This window comes from Plectropomus leopardus, chromosome 16 (genome assembly GCF_008729295.1).
Source record: "Plectropomus leopardus isolate mb chromosome 16, YSFRI_Pleo_2.0, whole genome shotgun sequence".
Classification (NCBI taxonomy): Eukaryota; Metazoa; Chordata; class Actinopteri; order Perciformes; family Serranidae; genus Plectropomus; species Plectropomus leopardus.
Window position 1 is genome coordinate 28085310 of NC_056478.1, and position 22195 is coordinate 28107504.

Sequence of the window (22195 nt, forward strand, 5' to 3'; positions counted from 1 at the left end):
GCTGTGATTTTTGACGCAAATTGTGCAAACCTCTATTAAAGCTATTTCACGTCAGCATGAAGCAAACAGAGGGAGTGATGACTAATCAGTATCCAGGTCTTGGAATCTGACCTGCCAGTCCGAATTTGAGGCCCTATGCTGCATCACATGAATGCACAGAATCCAAGTAAACAGTCCTCATTCTCACACAAACAAAGGCGCATGCTCTGCCATACTGCAGAGAGACTTTGTTAGCCCCCCAAACGCTGAGACCTCTGCCACTCTGCGTCAGATAGTGTTATTTCCAAGGTGACACTGGGGTCCGCAGTTGGCCATGCATGAGGTCAGTGAATATTAACTTCATTTACACATGGCTGCAGACCAGCGCAGCGCCACAATGGAGGCCTGCCTGTTGTGTTTAGTAACATGAGCGCCCTGGCTGACAGGACACTGTCAAGATGGAAGATGGATGATCGCAGCAGTTGACCCCTGATCGCCAGAAGAGTCACCTCTCCGGCCCCCTCTCCCTGCATGACAAAAGAGCCCTCCCCGTGGTGCGGCGGCCCTCATCTCCACTTGCACTAACAGGTTCAGACATCTCCATCGATCCTCGCTTCCATACCTCTTGCAATTCTAAGCTGTTGCCCTTTTTAGCTACCCAAACTGTTTCACAGATGTCTTTTTTTGTAATTGCTCGGCTGCTGGCTGCTCGAGAGGGATGCGATCAGACAGGCGAACTCCATGTCAGAAGACAATGTCTTTGGTGTTCTGTGTTTTGTCCCTGTGGCATGAGGGTGAAAGTGATATGTGACTGGGCCCGGGGTCTGGCCACCTTAAGAGGCAGCGGGGAGGGCCCTGTTGTCAGTGGAGCTGCTCCTCTGGGAGGCTTCAGACCACTGGCTCTGTACTTCAATCTTCCTGTAAGAGGAGAATCAATAACTTATTACATAACTTCACACTTTTTTCCCCCAACCTACACCCAGAGCAGAGGAAGCAGAACTTAAAATGTGCTGAGGATGGCTCTGTTGCAGGAAATTCTGCTCTTTCTTCCAGAGATTTTCGTGTGAAAATGGAGTTATCCAATTTTTGTGTAGACTGTGTGGGATAACAAACAAGATGGGGCCCATCTAATTATTATTTTAATTATTTAATCTCCTACGAATGATTTCAAAGACTATTTGATGAGTTGTTTGTTCCATCTGCACTCTTTTCTGTGTTTTTCAAATGGAAACGCCCATTTAGCAATTAGCAAAATGTGTTGGCTTGGAAGATTTGAGCTTCCAGGTGAAACATGGTGCTATTTTATTATTATTAAACCTTTATTAAACAACGTGCTGGCACATTGAGATTCTTTGTAATGATAGTAATGCTATATTTGTAGTGTATAAACACATTTTAATAGCTCCATAGTCAGTGTACACTGAGATGGCTGCTATTTGGAGTAGCAAAGCTAAGCAATGTAGCCTACAGTTATGGACACCATTGATTAACCTAATGTAGATATGACATTGTGCAGAAACCTATGTCAGGTCACATGAACAAAAGTTTTTAAAAGGGCTTGGAAAAAGGACATCTTGATGCTAAAACATAAATAGTCCAACCTAATTTTTAAGGTTTCAAACATGAATGCATAAGAACCAATGGTAAAGCTCCAGATTGTGAAAGAACTTAAAAAATAAAAATAAAACAAAGTAAAAAAATAATATAAATAAAATAATTAAAATAAAATAAATTAAATAAAGGAGCTGCTCTATAAAATAGTCAGAAAATACAAACAAATGACCATTATAAATTCCCAGAGCATGGTGAAAGTGACTCATTCTCTGTCTACCTAGAATATCTTCGTAGCTTAATACAAAAAGGGGTCAACTTTAGGAAAAAAAAGAAAAGGCTGTTTTTATACATTTGGATGACCCAGCCATGACCATACAGTGCGGATCTGCACAAGCTCTCATGGGCATCTGAGGCCAAGCTAGTGTCTTTGTGTTCCACAGGAGGCCACAGGGACCTGGCCACAGCAGCTAGTTTGACATTGTTTCCATTCCCTTCTGTCACAGCTCTGGGACCAGAGCAAGAGGGGGTGGTGGCGGGTTGGGATGGACGGGGGCTGGGTCAGTAGGGTTGGTAGGCATTGGCACAATTCAGAGATAATGCTCAGTTGCTGACTGGGGACATTTTCAGTGGTGATTTTGCTTGGGCTGCAGGGGGCTTTGGATCGGTCAGACCTTTGGACCCTGCGCTTTCATCCCCTGAATGCAGAGTCCTCCCCTCATCTGCCGTGTCTTTTAGCACGGCTCCCTTTTAGAGCTGACCACCTCCATCCATTAAAGGTGGCCGCCTGGCTGGCCTTAAGGGCCCTCTCTCCTGTTTCCATGTGAGTTAAATGAACTAAACAAAAGACGATTAGGAAGGGACATTTTCCATGTCACTGGGAATCCATTTCAGAAAGCTCACTCCGCATGATAGCTTAAAGAAGCAGGGAGCTCTTAGGAGTGCTGCGGTTCAGGCAGAGTGAGAGGCTGTAAATTCACTGATGTAATGGGTTTAATCTTTAAATGCCCTTCATTTTCCACCACCAAGTCCGTGCAGTAAATCAGCAGGAGAGCTGAGAGAGAAAACAGGTGTTCAAGTTTGTTGTTTGCAATGTGAATTGCTGTCAGCGGCAACTCTAATGCAGCTGAAGCAGTTGTCTTTTGTGAGGTCATGTTACTTCCTCCTTTGTACTGCACTCAAAAACTTTGGAGAAGCCTTTGTTTGTTGTCTCAATGTCATAGTTTTAGATCTATCCATGAAATGAAGATGTAAATAAAACATTATTCAGTCAACAATTCACATGAAAAGCTCAAAACAATGTTTGCTGCTTCTCAGTTCTTGCTAACATTGCTCTGTCGGCGACACTTAAACTGTGTTCCAGCTCACTCACTCACTCATTCACACTATACTATATACTATATAACTATATAGGGAATAACAGAGCGGAATTTTGGACACTACCCTGGAGTTTTCTTATGGAAACACAGGGCCACATTGCATTGTGGTATACGGGAGTAAAATGTAGAGTACATCATAATGTACAATCAGATTTGCTGTGCATTGTGGGTATTTTATATGCACTATGTAGTGGATAAAATTAACCACTGAGAATTCGAACACCACTGCAAAATGGTGAACACACTACATAGTGCACTATTTCCGTAATAGGGAACAGTTTTGAACACAGTTTTATCGAGTTACTACCAACTGAGATATGAAAAAAGTTGGAAACATAAAGTTTAATTTATTAAAGGTTGTGTATTCAACATTTGGTAACATTAATGTAGAAGAAAACCACTATTTTCTTCCCTGTGGTTTGTTGTGGAAAGTCAGAACAGCCATGCATCCACGCAAGTGTATGTATGTATCCCACTGGCTAGCTTATCTGTGCTATTTTGCACTGAGCTCGTCAGGCGTAAACTCTGATATGTCATCACGGAAGCGTCGCGCCAACCCTGCTAGCTCTGTCAGCACTGTTGCAATTGTTCAGCACAGTTTATGGAGTTAGCACTTGTAGCTCCTAGCTATTGACTCAGCCACCACTTTTTTGAGAACCTTGTCCAAATAACTTATACTCTGAATTTCACATAGAGTCCCTTCAAAAAGATCTTAGTAATTTCCTAAAACAGCTGGGCCCAGGAGCAAACATTACTTAACAGGAGGGTGCATTTGTTGGGGACTATTTTCAGGTGTGGATTGATGCACATTTGTTGGTCTTTTGAGACTTTACAGCAGCAGGGTGGTGTATGAGGCACTGCCTCAAAATAAAAGACAGAAGTGTATTATTTTGGTCTCTCATATGGGCTTTGTTGAGAAGAAGAAAAAATGACTATTACCAGCCTTATTCTTTATTTGGTTGGTTTACCCTTATTGCAAAAAAAACATATTTTTTTCACTTACCTTCATAAGTGTCTAGCCATGCAGATAGTCTAAGTTTTGAAGTGTCTGTTTCTAAGACTTCTACCTCCAGACAGATAAAATGGAGGTCGTTTGTAGTGCGTTGAAAAGGAATGAAAAAAATCAATAGCAACATCTCTTTGCAGAAACACTGTCCTTGTTATGCTGGATAATCCACAGAAAATGTTAGAGCAGTGTTATAGGAACTTTTTCACCTCCACTGTACCGAAGTGGAGGCAGAAATCACAGGGTCAAAGACCTCAAATAGATAAGTGAGAAAATACTGTATGTCTGTAATTTAGTGTGAACTGACTCCTTGAAACTGATGGTCAACAAGACTAACACTACTTCCCAGCTAGCAGGGAAGTCCCAGAACATTGGCTAATGTTACCTATAAGTTGCAATAATGTTTTAAAGAAAACATTTCAATGTAATGATCAAATAATGTTTTAAGGATGTTTATCATTTAAAATAATGATCACATACGGGTTAAAGCTGACTAAGACTGAACATTTTAACTGCAATATTCTGAGAGTGTTTTGGTGATGTTGAGAGGTGATAGATCATAGAATGATCCTTTATAAAACATTCCCACAATGTCACATGAGAACAAAAGAAGAACATTGTCAAAGCAACATTCAGAACATGTTTCTGAGATATACAGATCATTTTTTAATGAAAATGTTATGTAATGTGATATGTTAAGAAAAAAAAATGTTTATAGAGAATTTTACCCTAACTTTAAAAAGAATGTTCTGGGAACTAAATGAAAACTTGTTGCTGAAAATGTTACTTAAACGTTGCATTGGTTGCTTTATAGTGCTCTCAAAACTTTTAGGACCAATTTTTTTCACAGTATGGACAATCTGAGACAAATATAAATTAATTCTGTCAATTCATATAAAAATAGATTACAAGTGATGATATTTGTGACTTGGACCTGATAGATTGTTTGTTAGTATGGTGTCTATTTTCAAATTGCCCGACTTCAAGGTTAAACTGCATGGAGCGGCTGTAGCATGACTTAGCACTGGAGAATTAGCTTAAATGTGAGTATAACTTCATCAGTGTCTGGCTTTGATCTTTGCTGTGAACAACCAAGCAGGCACTTCCTTCACTTTTCCCTGCTCAGAGGGCAAAGCTGCGTGCCCTCCAACACAGTGTAAGGGAATGCTAATCTTCTCTTTGTTTCTCGCGGAAAGCTACTTATCTCCCGCTAAGCACAGGTACCTTGGATGAATGGCTCGGTTGTCTGTATGTGTGGAGTGTTGCAGCAGCCAGACAGAGCCATTCCAAGTATGTGTGGGGTGAAGGGAGGATCCAGCGCAACATGACATCAGATTCTTTAACCGTTTAAACTTTTGTGCCAGTGGCTCCTTTTTAATCTGACTTCTTTTTTGGCCTTATGTAGCCACGTCCCAGGTTCCCCTTCGGGAGGCGTCAGGGTTCAAAATGAACTTGTTTGGAAGGGGTTTGACATTGAAACTCTATCTCTGTCCCGTGAAGAGATTTTCAGCACAGCCTCAGTTCTTTGCCTTTTCTTTGTGTGATCTGCTACTGTTTCCCGGAGCTGGATAGGCGCCTCGCCTCTCATAGGTAGGAGATTAACATGCCTGCTGGCAAAAAACACCCAGCTGCTGAGCATCTTTGTCTTTATTGAAAGAAAAAAAAGACTTATAGCGCTGCAATGGGCTTGTAGGGAAAAGGAAAAAATCGACAAACACCTGCTGCTTGCCTTTTTTGCTCCTGTGATAGGACCCAAAAACAATGTTTGATCATGAAAAATTAAAAAGGATTCTTTAGCATTACACTGAAATACTCCGAATATAGTTTAGATGATGCAAAGTTCCAAACAAAGTGTTAGCAAGCACTTCAGTAAGCTTAATGAATACCTCATGTCTTCCTTCAAAGTGCGCTTGATTTCTCCAGAACCTCTGCGGCTACAAAAGTCCACACATCACCCGCAAGACGAGATCAATTGAGCTGTCCTTTGGCTTTTCAAGTAGAAGAAATACACTCAGCCAGGACTTTTTCTCAGGTCTGCCTGCCTGCGTTGCTCTGAATTACTCACAAGATGTACAGCCTCTTGCATTGTAGGGGAAAACACCACAGGCCCTAGTCCATAAAAGAGATGCAGCCATAGTTCAGCATGCATAAAACGCCAGTAAACAGAGCCTGATGAATGTCCACACCGAGGCCTACTATTTATTGAGGCAAAGAACACAAGTCACATCTAATCAGAGTAACACACATAGCCCCCCAGGCTACATTAATGCATAAGAAATAAGCTCTGTGTGAGCTATTGACATCCTTCTCTATAGTCGTAACGCGCGGTCATGGTCCTAATCGTCCGCCCTGAAAGTAAAACCGAGAAACATGAAGCAGGAGTTGGATTTTTAAATAGCATTTCATGGTTGTCTGAGCATCCAGCAAGACACAAGGCATTCTGAAATAGCTGACAGAAAATGTTTATGACAGTATTAACAGTGGATTGCGGTGTAATAGAAGCGATCAGACACGTTCTAGAAAGAAAATGCCTTTGTTTTTCACAGGTAGCACTGCGTGGTACCAAAAGCTGCCATTGTATTTGAAAGATGATTCAGTGTTGTTTAAACACATTGTTCCTCAGTTAAAATCAAAGTTGTACCAATTTTAGACTTTTGTAAAGGTAAATGTTTTTTATGGATTCTTGTGTTTAAACAAAAGACCTGCCAAAGTGTGTTGCTGAGCCCCTATTAACACCCTATTCCTCCCACAGTATGGGGATGTTTCTCTTATTCCTATTCTAGACAACACTGGCCACAGGTTTATTGTGTGAAAAGTTGAAAAATCAAATTAATATAGTAATCTATCACATAAATGCTAGACACGGATACGTTGAAACAATTTTGACACAGGATCCATTTCAAGTCAGAGCCTCAAGACAGAGGAAGGGCTGGGCAATATGGAAAAAATAAAAAAATTACAATATTTTGACCATAGACCTCAATATTGATATTTAGATGATATTGTAGGGTTAACCATTGGTGCTTTCACAAAATATTTACAAAATGAGATTTCTGATAAATAATCATCAATAGGGTTGGGGACCGAACTTACTTACCGACTACTTACCTTGGTACTACGAGAATCATTTCATGTAAATAAATTGGCGCCAAATTTTGACATACACTCTAACAGATAAATTCTTCTATGCCCCACGTGGTTACGAAGAAGATATGAGCCCAAAAGGCGGACCTCGTCTGGGCCCACTTCGGTAAACCGACACACGTGTGCAATTGGCATGGGGCCATTTTGTAACCCATGGACAATCCTACAGGGCTTAATGCAGGGCCCAAATTTTAAGCCCGTGTATTAACCCCCTCATGGGCTCCACATAGATACGTTGGCTGCATGAGCCTCTGCATCCAGGTTTCTAAGAGCACACCTGTGTGATAACACAGGATTCAGAAAGTAGGTGGAAGCATCACAAAGTGCCTTGAAGTTGGGACGCTGGAGTTCCGCCGGTGGCTTCCTGGCTTTTTGAGGCTTTATAGACAACAGAGCTCTACAGAGCTGCCTGGTTGGTAAAGGAGGTGGAAGCGCTGCAAAGTGCCATGAAGCAAGACAAAACTACAGTTACAAGGTATCATTGGAAACTGGTACTAAATTCAAGGTACTGGTATCAGTTCAAATTTGAATGACACCAACCCTAATCATCAGTAATGTGAATATAATGACAAAGTGGGTAAAGGCAAAATTGGAATTCAGGGTAGTAAATTTAGGAAATTACATGAATTTAGTGTAATCCAACCTTTAAAAGCAGAAAATACAACACTTGCGATATTACAGTATCTAAATTCTACATTGTTATATCAAAATATCAGTATTTTGCCCAGCCCTTTAAGGACGACCCTCTTAATATTGTGCTTTGGTAGTGCCTATTCCCAAGTGTTAACGAGTTGACATGTTGTAAATCTGGAACTTTTGGGGCCCCCTGGAGCTCTGGGGGCCTGGGGCAGTTACCTGCTCTGCATGGTTCAGTAGTAGTAGTTAAGCCTTGCATCTGAGAAGTCTGGCTTCTTTTGTTAAATGAGAAAAATAAAATAATAAAAAAAAAAAAACAGACTGTAAGTTAAAGTCCTCTTCTGTAGGTGGAAATTGCTCAGCTAGAAAATTATATTTATGTAACAAAGTCAGGTATGCAAAAAAAAGTACCATTTTGGTATCAAAACTCTCTGTAATCAGCACCAGAATGTAGAAGATATATAGATATGGGCAACATTTTAAATGTTACATAGTCCTGTTCAGAGGTATGCAGCTAGCACTGGATGTCAGAATCGTTCAGACAAAGAAAAAGGCACAGGGAGGAAACATACTCTTGTAAACCACAGGCGACAGGCTTCCCATCGTACCAGGCCTGTGTTTAGAGTTGATATTTATAAAGACATTTCCCTATCGGGGCGGCGGCGACGGCCATAGCAAGCGTTGTACGGAAAGCAATGGTGTTTTTTTCAAATAAGAAAATAAACTGTTTCCTTTATCACGCTTGACCTGCTCCACCTGGCATTCATCAGCGGCGAGGCCTGCATGTTGGTCCTGTCGGCTGCTCTCCTCCCTCTGCCTCTTTTATCACTCTAATGGGGTGCTATCTCCAGGCTGCTCTCTCTGGGTCTCCGCAGCCCTGCTCGGCTCCCTATCCGCGCGCATTCTTTCCACATCCATCCCGACACACGGGCGGATTTAACACATAATCAGGCCGGACGGGAGGGCAGCTGGAGAAAGGGGAAGGCCCGGCCCTGACAGGACTCATCATGCTAGGACCGTGGAGACAGAAAGGCCCACACTAGTCATTCTCACTCTGGCTCTGGTAGTCTGCAAAGAGGGAATCTCCCACATTCCCACACTGCAGCTCACTTTGAGCGATGTCCGCAGTAATATTGAGACAGATGGGGAGAAACTCAATATCCCAGCTGCCCTGTTTGGACCAGCTCGAGTTCTTCGTGCTCAGTAGTAATAAGGGTTGTAACCTTGATTGGATTTGTGGGTTGTAAACAAGCAAGGAAGCTCAGTTTCCAGTTTCTCCAAGTCAGGCTATACTTAAAAGTTTTTCAATGCCAGCGCCTATACGATGCTTAACTTTCCACATCCACACTGCCACAAGGGTTAGAAAGTGGAAATTTGTTCTCTGGCCACATCCACAGGGGTCCACTTTAACCTCTTTGTAGACATTTGCATACTTTTCAAAATGTATGACCCATAGTCTGTACAAAATAGTGGACGTAACTGCCATGAAGTCACCCATTGGCTTACAGACTACAGACTTTTGCATTTTGGCTGTCACCATCTTGGATTTTGGAGCAAGAAGGGACCATGTTTGGACGAGACAGAGAAACCAACCCTAATGCTAGCTTCTAGCTTGGTCCAATCCCTTTACAGCTATGGTTAATTGTCATAATGTTGTGCACTAATGTTAATTTTTTATGTATTTTTGGTTGGCATTTGACTTTACTAACCAGTGCCAGCAAATTCATAGAAAGCTAGTAAACTACACAAAAAACGAAAAGGGCAAATTTGGAATCCGATCTGTCAGCAAAGGCAGAAGATTAACTAAGAAAAAAAAAACACCAAGTGAAGTGGCATCACCCCGAGGACAAGGATAATAATTATTTTCTATTTTGGCCAGGAAGGGATATGTCAGGCTGTCGCATAAGAAGTTATGTTCTCCCCTCCCTCTCTCTGTCCCTCACCCAGAGTGTCATGACACTGCCAAAGCGTGCGAAAAATTGGATGTAATTCAAGAATGTTAAGAAGCTCAGCTCAGAGGAAAAAAAGAAATAAACCGAGATCTTAGAAAAATACAGAAATCCTGCCTTTTTTCCCTATGTATGTGTGTCTGCATAAGATAAGGAGACTTTGTTTTATTCTCTGGGCCAGTTTTGGTGATTGAGACGCCACAGTCAAAGGGAACGTTTGATTATCTCTATCCCACCACTCTTGGGGACCTCTCCGTTCTCCCGCTTCGTCTTCCTCTCTCTGTCTAAAATTGCTGACTGCAGCTTGTCCCCCTCCCCTGCACATCACTGAATGAAAGTGCTTGACCACTGGAAGGGAAATTACAGATGCCGGCTCTGTAGCCTGCTGAGGAGCTGGCTGCAATGTAAGACTTGTATTTTTTTTTTCTCTCTGCTTAACCTCAACCTCTAAGGAGCGGCTAATTTCTCGTAAATAAGCCGACTGTTGTGTCTGCTGCTGAGCTTTTTTAACAGGCCCGTGTCAACAAGCACAAACCATTAGTCTGCCTTTATCTTTTCCAAGAGAGGGGCCGACTTACATAAACCCTTTTTTCTGAGGAGTCACTCTCATACACTTCATCCTTACAAATGTAATTACACGTTAGACTGTGTGTCCTCTCGTCAAATCAGTGGAAGTCGAAAAGAGTCGACAATGTTTAACATGTTTATGCGTCAGTGTTTGCCAGTAAGGTGTCAGTCATTTGTCAGCTAAGAAGGCTACTGGAAGACTCGGTGTAATTGCATTGTAGATATTTTCCACTCAGAAGTAAAGTGTTGCTTCAGGGAGAGTCGACGACTAAGAACCTCTCACTCACTATCATCCCATCTCAGACTGTAAGAGGGTGTCTCTTTAGCATCTGGTGCCAGGAACGGAAAAGTCGCCAGCAGCGAGTCAGCGTGCGCTGTGCTGCTGGGACAGGAATGCCGGGGCCGGGGACGGCTGTGTTTGTACTTGTCACTCAGTGCACTGCCAGTGGTGGGGAGAGCTGCAGAAGCACTTAGTTGCCTGTGTCATACAGGCATTCGATTTTTGAGGCCTCATTTGCCGCCTTGTTGCTTCTGTAAACATTTCCGGGTGCCAAACACAGTCGGACGCACTGATAAACACATGGGCTTTTGCTGGGAAAAAAGAGCATGGAAAATGAACTGTGTTTTGCTCCGGAGCTCTACTTAAAGGGCAAGTCCAGTTTATTAAAACAAGGCTTTTATTTTTGTGGTTTTGGGCCATTATTTCTGTCAGTTATGATAACACTGAAGTCACCAAAGTTGTTTCTTAAATTGCAGAATATTGAGAACAGTGAAGTCCAAGCAAGCTGACGGTTACATTATACATAGCATCGACACCCAAATTGACTTTTTTAAGCAGATAGGTTACATTAACCCTTAGAGACTGTTTGGTGCATTTTACACACTTTTCATTTGTAATTTTTTAAACAATTTTTGCTGTGTTGATGCATATGTCATACATTTTAGCAAAATTGTGTATTTTTGTTTAATATTGTAACAAAAATATTTCCAGCTCAACTCCTACAATAATTCTAAAATACATAGTGTACACAACATTGTTACATTCATACTGTCAAGTACAAAAAAAAATCACCATTGAAACACATTCACAACTGCAACTTTTGATCTCACAGCCATCAAAGCATAAAAACATGCACTGTAATATTTCTTGGTGTCATTCTGGGCCTTTGCCTTGGAATATGTAATTTTTACTATTTTCTACCTAGCATATGGAAAATATACATGCTATTTCCACTACATGCATGAGCTATTGTTGATGTAGCATATAAAGCAGTACTCTTGATGCTGTACACTGTCCTGCATGTCCATACAGTTTTTTTTCCCCCAAAATGTTTTTTAAACATTCAATAGACAAAATTGTTTTGTTAGACATTCAACAAATCTTGATAAATAAGAACAGCTCAGTAAACGTACATCATGTTTTTTTTAACAAAGACTACCAGCTGTAGTTAAATAAACACCTTGGAGAACTATTTTGTTTCGTGTGTCAGCTGTAATTAAGATTTAATAGGTAGTTACAGTCTTTCACTTAACACATAAATAGCATTGAGCTGTTTTTACAGATGTGTAATTTAAAGGGGACCTATTTACCTATGTATTTCCTATCATATAATGTTACAGCGTCAGATGTTGATATTAAACATGGCCAAAGTTTCCATTGTTTTTTCCTACTTTGGCTACATGATTACATCAGCTCGTGATGGATTTGAAGTTGCATGCTAAAATCAGGGTAAACAATAATCTTGGTTGCTGATGTCGTTCCTTATTTTTGGATAATTTTTCCTCACTGGAACATGTCCAGCTGAGTTAAAAAGCTTCTCTTGGTGATTTATAATGGGAGAAAGTGTCTCTGTACACAAGTACACTGCTACATGTAGCTACATGCTAGTGTAGAAACATGAAATCTTGGTTGCTGATGCTGTTAACTTCTTACTGGTTTCAGATCATATTCCCGCTGGAAAATGTTTAAGAAGCTTTTATTGGTGATTTTTAACAGGAGAAAGTTCTGCTGTACTGGTTTGATTTCTTCAAAACCAAGGGGAGAAGGCAACAAGCAACCTAACAAAATATGGCACAAATATTTGCAAAAAAATGGTTCAAAGGAAAATTACCTGAAAATAAGCAAAAAAACAAACAAACAAACAACAACAAAAATCAAAAATGACCTAAAAAGTGCTGAAAATTATAAGACATATGTATATATTTGTTTTATATATATATATATATATATATATATATATTTTTTCAAGCACTAACATTTCTAAAATCATCGTTCTTTCTTTCAGTGTCGAGGTTTTAAGTAGACTTCATAGGGCCCTTCCGAGTTCCCTTCCTTTTACCTTTTTTTTTGTCATTGCCTCATATTTAAAAGGAAAATAGCTTGTGAAAGGTGTCTAACTGTAGCACAAGAAAACGGATTTTAGGTTTCAAAGGGTTTAAGGGAGAAAAAACCAAACTCTAACCAACAGAATTCATGTGAAATCATAAAAATAAGAAAGAGGTAGTGATGAATCTGAGTCATCCATTAAAGTTGCGTCTCTTCACTTCCCGGCCTTGTGCTGGTCTTAATCTGCCGTGAATGCTCTTGTCTGCCGGAGTGGTGGTCGCTGTGGGTGACAGCTCCGGTCCCCACCGGGCTCTCCCCCTCTGCACACTGGCCACCCAGCAGATGAGCTCTCAGAAAACCCGAAAGGCAAACAGACACGCTGGCTTATCAGAATGTTTAAACAGCCGGGCATGGTGGGAAAAAGCGCCGTCTTAAACGTGATCTAGCCGCTCCCTAACCTGCTGGAGAAAACCCTTCAGTGTCATTATCAACATCCACGGGGGAGTGTTTACCCTGCGCATCAGATACACCAAGCAGGCATGGTTTCCTTGCTGTTTTATCACTCATCAGAAGGGAACATATACAGTAAAAAAAAAAAAAAAAAAAAGGTAAATATGATGAGTAAGCACTTGGAGACTGTGTGTATATATGTTTCGCCTGGTCAGCATTCACCGCTCGCAGACTCCTCATGGCTCTGTTTTCAATTACCAGCTTGGAAAGGTAAAGAAAGATTAGAGATAAAATCATGTCTTTTTTCCACTTGAAAAAAGAAAAAGGTCTTGTTTCACGAGGCTGTGGCAGTGCAATAAATGGAGAATGACAGGGCTTTCATGTAGCTGAAATCAGGATACCCCGAGCCCCGGCCTGCTCTTCAGTGGTAAAACAACAAAAAAAAAAAACTATCCTTCTTATTCCGGACCTGTCACAGGAGGTGGTGGCCAATATTTTTCCCTGGCAAAAAAAAAAGGGAAAATACAGATCTGTAATGTGGGGAGACCTAGTTTGACAATCATTGCTCATTTCCCCCCAGTGGCTCATGAAAAATGCATTTTTTTGGTATAATTTGATAGTTTGTATGCAGAGCTATTTACACAAGTGTAGATTTCTTGCAGATTGTTTAAGAGATCATGTGGCCTGGATTGCAGCTTTGCGCCGGGCTTAGCTCCGTTTTGCACACACAGCCGAGCCGGTCACTGTGGATTAAGTCGACTCGGTGGCTAAAATAGCCAGACCCCAGAATAGACATTTTCCTCCTTACTGGTATTTAAATATTAACTCCACAAAATGTGTGTGATTCAGCGAGGGCTGCTGTTTGCCATTTGTGCCTTTGTCATTACTTGCTGTCGTGGGAATCATTTGTAACTTTAGGGAAATGATGTGTGGGTGAGTAATTTGAGTGTAATTGTTAAATGACTATCTCGGCGCACAGGCGGCGATGACTCCGCCGTTTGATTCATCATATCAGTCTTAGTTTGTTTACTGGCTTGGTCAAAGGTAAAATGTTGAAATGATCCATGTGCTGGATATTTATCTCTCTGCTCTGGTAAAGAATGTTTCCTCTCAGAGATAGGGCGTGTTATAAACAAGTCGGACCTCTTTACTGACCTGGGGATTCATCAGAATAAAAATAGCCTTGTTATTTACCTCTTGAAGTGAGAGTGCATCCCGAGCAAATGCCTCAACATGAGATTTACGGTTCTTTCTCATGGCTCTTAGATTAGATAAAGCCTGTGTGTGTGTGTGTGTGTGTGTGTGTGTGTGTGTGTGTGTGTGTGGGGGGGGTTGCTGTGTTACGATGTGAACACAATGGTGTGTTCTGTCATGCCCTCCTCATGATGGGAATACAGGTGTGGAGTGACGACTCCCTCAGACTGTTGGCACTGAAGTAATATCACCTGGAGACATTCGATGATTTATAATGACTGATGAGATCATCAGTGAATTTAATGCTGTGTGAACCTGGCTTATAACTGAGGTTTACTAAATTAAAACTGTGAGAATTGAGTTTCTGGTGGAATAAATTTTGTTAATAAAAAAAAAAAAAATGTTATTGTGCAATTTGTTGTTTTCAGTTTTTTTTTAAAGCTTTAAAGAGACAGTTCAACCAAAAATAAAAAACGACATACTTTTTCTCTTACCCGTAGTGCTATTTTTCAGTCTAGATTATTTTGGTGTCCGTTGCAGTGTTGGAGATATCGGCCATAGAGATGTTTACTTTCTCTGCTATGTAATGGAAGTAGATGGCACTTGGCTTGTGGTGCTCAGAGCCACCCAAAAACACATTTGGAAAACTAAACAGCAATGTCTCTTTCCAGAAATCATGACCCCGTTACTTTAGATAATCCGCAGACCTTGTTGTGAGCAGTGTCATGTAAAAAAAAAAAAAAAACTTCTTACAGAACTCAAAGTGTCATATCAACAGTCCAAAACCCTAATTCTCTTCCTTTACTATCATAAATGACAGTAGTAAAGTCTCATATTTAGGAAGCTGGAACCAGCACATATTTGACATTTGTCTTGACAAATGACTAAAATAAATAATTGATAACCAAAATAGTTCTTTTGATCAACTAGTTGAGTAATTAACTAGTCATAGATGCACTCTTCCTACCGCACAGTGATACAATTGGCAGGTGTACTTCATTAGAAGAAGAATAGTTCCTTCATGAAACTGCTCACAGCAAGTTCTGTGAATTATCTTGAGTAACAGGGTAATGATTTCTGGAGGGAAACATTGTTGCCAAGTTTTTCAAATATATATATATATATATATATATTTTTTTTTTTTTATATATATTTTTTTTTTTTTTTTTTGGGGGGGGGCGCTTTGAACACTTCAAGCCAAGTGCCATCTAGTTTCATTATATTGGAGAGAAGACAGACATCTCTACGGCCAATATCTCAAACTCTCGACAACTTACGCCAAAACAATCTAGACTAATAAATAGTGCTAGAGGTAAGAGGAAAAATATGCATTTTTATTTTGGAGGTGTACTATGCCTTTAAACTACGGACATCAGCATTGTAACAATTGAAGCACATTTTGAGCTGTCCTCACCACCAGAGGACCCTGTTTTATGTGAACTGTGATTAAGATTTTTCTCTTGGGTCACAAGACAAGTCATAGGGTGGTATTTTCTCTAAACATAGCTTCTTTTTTTTGGTAAAAAGTTGCATAATATTCCCAATAACAAGTATTTAAATTAATCAATCTGAAAAGGCAAGCAGACAATGAGTTATTTTGAAGGCCCTAAAAGCAAAAACGGTCAGGAAACTGAAACTGAACATGATAAATTGTAAAATCAAGCCCTCCACACCACCTGTTTTTCATTTTAGGAAACCTCATTATGATTTGTGGATAGCTAAATTACATGAGATCCTCACATAATGCTGTCTGTGCAAATGGTTTATAACTTTTTTTTTGTCTTTGTCCTACCTCTCCTTGCCTTGGCCTCATTCTTTTCTATTTTTTCCCCCCCTTTCTACAGCGTGCGGTCGTGGCTTCTACAAGTCTTCCTCCCAGGATCTTCAGTGCTCTCGCTGTCCGGCACACAGCTTCAACGACCGCGAGGGCTCCTGGCGCTGTGACTGCGAGGACGGCTACTACCGAGCCATCTCTGACCCTCCGTCTGTGGCCTGCACGAGTAAGTCTGCCATGCCGTTGCTAGGTAAACAGATCACATGATAGGATCTGAATTTAAACAGCCACACATGCAAAGAAAAAAAAAAAAAACACTCTTGAGCCCAAGGCAGACCTGTTCAGCCAGTCTGCAGTGGTCTCATGAAAGCCCCAGATGTGTTCCATGGCAGTTCCTCTGCCTCTCCCAGTATGTCATTATAATTATGTTTGCAGGCTTGCATGTCTGTTTTCTGTCTTAGCTGCTTGCTAATGATGAGAGGAGCAATTTGCCATTTCCCGTCTGAAAGATTGCAATTACAGTCAGCAGCGGTGGCGGCGGCAGCCCAGGCAGCACCCTGCGTCTTCATTTGTCCTGGCCAGTGTAACAGTTATGTGACAGCCATTGATGGCTTATTTACACAGGCCGGGGGATTCAGTCTGAGGGGTGGGGCTGATTTGCTCCAAATCATTCTCAAACAAGTTTATTTCAAGGTGCTGCTGGATGATTTTTTTGTTTTTTTTTTCCCATTTGATTGCCTTCAGCTACTGTGCACGGGAGTTCACACCCTTGCTTTATCTCTGGAGGTAAACAGCACCCCTAAACATAATCTGTGCACCTTATCTGTGTGCCTTCATTCTGCTGATAATGTATCACAAGACTGCTGGATAGGCCCACAGGTCTCTGGCTGCTGAATTCTCTTCACTTTTCTCATTCTTTTTTGGACTTTGTATTAAGAAGAATTGATGTTGTACCATTTTTATGCATTCACACTGGTGACAGCCGTGGCTGGAGGCATTAGGTTTTTGGGTTGTCCGTCCATAAGTCCATGTATTCTTGTGAATGTGAAATCTCATGAATACCTGTAGGAATTTCTTCAAATTTGGCACAAACATTCACTTAAGAATAAACTGCTTTGATTTTGATTGCCAGAGGTCAAGTTCACTTTGACCTTGCATCTGTCTCATTTACCTGAACACTATATCTCAAAAAGGCCTTGAGTTAGTTTCCTCAAATGTGGCACAAACATCCACTTGGACTCAATAATGAATTAATACAAATGTGGTGTTTGAAAGTCAAAGGTCAAGGTAAGGTTTTTTAAATTTGGCAAAAACGTCCATTTGGACTCAATGATGAACGCGTTAGATTTTGGTGATCTGAGGTTAAAGTCACTGTGACTTTGCATCCATCGCCTTCTCCTGAACATAATATTTCAAGATCCCCTTGAAGGAATATCCTCAAATTTGGCACAAACATCTGCTTAGACTCAATAATGGACTGATAATTTTGTGATCAAAAAACAAAGGTCAAGGTCACTGAGATCTCATAAAAATGTTTTTGGCTGTAACTCAATAATTCATATGTAATTGTGACAAATTTTACACAAATGTAAAATAGGATAAAGAGATGACATTATATTCACAAGGTCAAAGGTCAACTTCACTGTGACATCATAATGTTCTGCAAAAACACTTTTCCAGCCATTATTCATCGTCAGATCTCAGGAAGAGAAGGGGAGACATTTGGCCAGATACTGAATTGGTGACACTAATCTTGGGTTCCCACCTTGTGTTTACTGTATAAATCCTCTGTGCTGCTGGGGAGGTAGATGTGTGTTATACAACCATGTTTTCGCAGACATGGATGTAAACTGTAAGTGCAACTTGTCTGGTGTGTGGACAACTGTGAGGTTGTAATTCAAGTCTTACAATCAAAAAACAGATATGCATATGTTGGAAAATCAGTACGCCTGCTTCACATCCTGTGCAGTGCTGCTTTCTCCCTGAACACCTAAAGTAGGCCAACTCAGAATCTCTAATATGTGTGTGTGTGTGTGTGTGTGTGTGTGTGTGTGTGTGTGTGTGTATGTGTGTGTGACAGAGAGACTACCGGTGAGATATTATGCAAATAGTACAAGCGCCACATCGGCTTGTCTATGCATTAAAACGAAGAATCAAAGAGAGGATTATTGTGATTGGAGTTTAGATTTAATGTTGTAAATATCATAGGAAAAAAAGATTCTTATGTCATTTAAAGGCATTGTTGCACAGCATCTCTGCCCAGTAACCTCTTCCATTTATTTCAACACATTGTCAGTGCACAGGTGTGTTTATGTTACCATAAGTGTATTCTGCGGTCATGAATTATTTCCCAGCAGCCTCTGAAGTGTGCATCTTTTTCTTAGATCCTTTAATTCCACTCAAATAATTTTTCTTCTGGGTGTAGGTTTATTACATAAGTAAAAATATATTATGAGGAAAAACATACTCCAATTAAAACAGTGGGTAAGATAGAGCTCTACGAGAAAAAAAAAAAGATCATAACTCGGACAAGAAAGTTTTTCGCCTCATTGTTAATGAGCTATGATTTCCCACAAGCGTTATATATTATTAAAATATCAGCCATCTATTTTGCATTTTAGCTGGCTGGCTTTCCTTTAAAAAAAATTGGAAGAAATGTGCTCAATATTTAGGTCTGTTCTCAGTACGTGAGCTAGTGGACTGACCAGAGAGCAGAGCATCTTTTTTGCCTTTTTGCCTTTAGCTACACAGGAATGGATTTTACACTCTCCAGAAAGGTAGCAGAATTCTCTCTCTGAATTCCATCAAATACACAGGATTATTTACTCTCTCCAGATGTTTTCTCTGAGCATTTTTAACTAGTGTCCCACTCCGGAGTACAAATACTCTTTAAATACTGGTATTCATACTAAAACCACACCTTAATAATGTTTGTGCACACTGTTGAGTCAAAATACAATGTACGACAGAAATGAAAGAGCTACACGAACCTTGAAAATAAGGTGGAAAAATAAGTGGACTTTGGTGTGACAGCTGTGGCTACAGCACCAACAACAAATAGATGAAGTCATAAATCCTTGAAAAACAAAATTGACTCTTTGCTGGTGCTGGTTGGAGGCACATATATAAAAGAAGCATAAAGGAATAAGTCTTGCTAATGGCCAGCAGGGGGCAGCTCCACTGGTTGCTTAGAGAAGCCCAATAGTAAAGAAGTCTGTGAGGAAAAATACCATAATTCTCACCTGATTTATTATTTCAGTAAAACGTCTTTCCCAATTAGTTTATCATCAAAATCACTAGATTTAAGTCTTCTTCAAAACAGCATGATGTTTATTTTGTAAATTTTAGTCCTATGTGGAGTGAAATATACCACAAAGCAAGGTATGTTTTGGGGCGTGGCTACCTTGTGATTGACAAGTTGTTACCAAAGTGACCTGTCAATCAGAGTAGAGGCGGGACAATCCTGCACAGCTCAACCCTCTCACCCAAATATGGTCATTTCTTGTTTCAAAAAAATAAAATAATGAAGATGGCCAAAATCAAACTTGTTGTTAATAATAATAATAATAATAATAATAATAATAATAATAATAATAATAATAATAATAATAATAATACTTTTTTTTTAAACACAGTTATAAATTGCAATACCGGACAAAAGAATAATATATTACTGTACTGTCAAAGATAAAACAGTGTGTTATACATGCAAAGTACACACATAGACGGATTGTACATATACACACACATACACACAAATATATAAATTTTTGTACATGCATGAACATGTACATATAAAAATACTAAAATTGATAAAAGATGGAATAGAAACTAGATAAACAATAGATTTACTGCCTTGCTGTAAAAAAGTATGTTTTAAGGTGTGTTTTAAAAGAACATACAGAGTTTGCCTTGGAAGTTGAACTTTTGTTTCTTCATGCTTCATGTTTTTTGCCTTTGGTGGCTATTGTTAGCTCTCATGCAAACTTGACACAGATTCTACATTTAGCACACACTACATGTGGCATTTAGTCACAGATTTACGTCGCAATGGTTTGACATCAAATGTAAAAGAAGAAGTAAAAACATACTGGACCTCGGCAGGAGGCATGCTTGTTTTTACTGTTGTGGGTCGGATTCCTTTAGCTCTGAGTCAGGCCTCCTAATGATGGTGTCTCAGTAAAATGAAGTGGCATTATCCTGTAACTGTCACTGTGGCTGCGTTTTAAGAAACAAACAAACATAGTTTGCAATGTAGCTTGTTTTTAGTGTTGTAGTTTCAAACAGGTAAGAATGCCTTATGGCAGAATCTGTAGAAACTGTACATGACTGTTAAATGAAGTCAGCAAGCTCGATTTTAACATATTGAAGTACTTTCCAGGCCTCCGATTTGTCTGTTTAACTCTGTTCCCATCACCGTGTGACACAAACAAGGACAAACTCACGCTAAGCTAATTTGAGGCCGGCCAGTGACCACAAACCACCAATCTCTCCGTGCAGCGCAGAGGCAACCATACAGATCCTGTTCTCAAAGACAGGTCCATTACTCACTTCTCCAACCATCCTAATCGGATGTTAACGCTTCACTCCAACATCTCCGCTGATCAAGGGCAGGGGCTCGGAGGAGAGAACAGGAGAAAGTTCCCACTTCTTTGCAGTGTCCTCTGGCTGTTCCCCTCCGGGTAATCACCTTGGCCAAGTAGCGTAGTAATTACTGAAGTTGCCTAATGCACACTTTCCATTATTCATTTTCATTAACTTCAGGTCTACACTTGATGACCCCATACCATTATATGTAAATATGTATTTTTAACTTGTATGAATAGCTTCACCTCCGCCTCATTCACCCGGCACAATTTTTGCACGGCCGTCCGTACGTGCATTTCCTCATTCATCGCCGGATTAAGTCGGTGTGACCAATAGTCACTGTGATTTCTTTTTTTTTTTTTTTTTTTCCTCCCAAGCCTTATCCAGACCAAGAGTGAATAGTAATTGAAAATGAATTTGCACTGCCTGAACAAATTGCTTGATTGACAGATTTTTTTTAAATAGGGGTTTGTAAAGCTACCATATCATAGGCCTTAGCAAAAACAGTGAGATGGATCTCTGGCACACAGAGATTAAGAATGTGTCTATGAGGATTTGAGGGGGAAATGAGATGAAGATGTAATGTGGGGGACATGAAAAGCCAAATCCGCGCTGAATAAAGATGATTCCAGAAAAAAAGCCAAATTGTATTGGAAAAAAGTGGTTTAAAAAAAATGTGGCCACTTAAATGCAAACTTGATGAAAAAGGCCTATTTCGGGGTGATTGCCAATTTTTTTTGCAAAGGGGGCCGTGAATTTTCCTAAAGCATCGAATTAAAAAAAGTCGGTGTAAAATAAAAAAAAAATAGGTCCATTGATTGCTTTTTTACATTGAGAAAAAAAAAAAAAAAAAAATTTTCTTCCTGAAGCCTTTTCCAAACACTCTAAGAGTTGAAAATAGTTAAAATTGGGGTGAAAATCTAATGAATTTTTTACCTTTCTGGAAAAACCCAAAAATGCCTTTTGCAAAAAAAAAAATAAAAAAAAAGAAAAAAGAGATTTTTAAGGGGGTTTGTTTAAAAAAAAAAATAAAAATCCTATAGGAACAAAAGCCAAAAAAACGTTTGAAAAACGGAATGGATCCTGTTGGCACAACAGGGATTAAAGGGAATTGTGTCTTGGTGGGATTTTGGCGGGAAAAAGGATGAAAAGAAAGTGACCATGAAAAAAAAAATTCAATATCCGCGCTGATATAAAAGATTAGAAGTTCCAGGGTCATGCCGGGCCTTGAGAGAAAATGGGGTTTGGAAATGCTTTTGTTTTTTTTTTTTTAGGAATTTTGCGCGGAAAATGTTTGTTGTCCAAGCCATTCATATGCAAAGTTGTGAGAGAAAAATGAGATTATTCTACGGGGGATGCCGGGCTGGGGGGGAGGCCCGTTTTTTTTTTTCGAGGCTGAGCAGAAAAAAGGTATGGTTTTTGACAGGGCAGGAGGGAGTGGGCAATCAAATCATGCAACAGCTGTGAGGAGTGCCGGTGCATTGCGAGGGGCTGAAAAGGGCAGTTGTGAGAAGTCGTCTGCTCCTCCCAGCCCCCGTCGCAACCCTTAAAAAATGTGCCACCTCAAACAAAGTTGTCGTCTGTCTGAGGGTCCGTCCTGCCTAGAGTTGCTAGGGGACTGTGAAACGGCTGCTGAATGTAGCTGCTAATATT

The 22195-nt window shown here is 40.2% G+C and overlaps 1 protein-coding gene across 1 annotated transcript in view; it reads left to right on the forward strand.

Moving 5' to 3' along the window:
• Positions 1-22195, forward strand: part of LOC121955893 (ephrin type-A receptor 7-like) — a 70705-nt gene that overhangs the window by 10098 nt on the left and 38412 nt on the right. The window contains exon 4 of the mRNA XM_042503977.1: positions 16026-16181. Coding sequence (XP_042359911.1) covers positions 16026-16181 — 156 coding nt within the window. The remainder of the gene's footprint in view (positions 1-16025; positions 16182-22195) is intronic.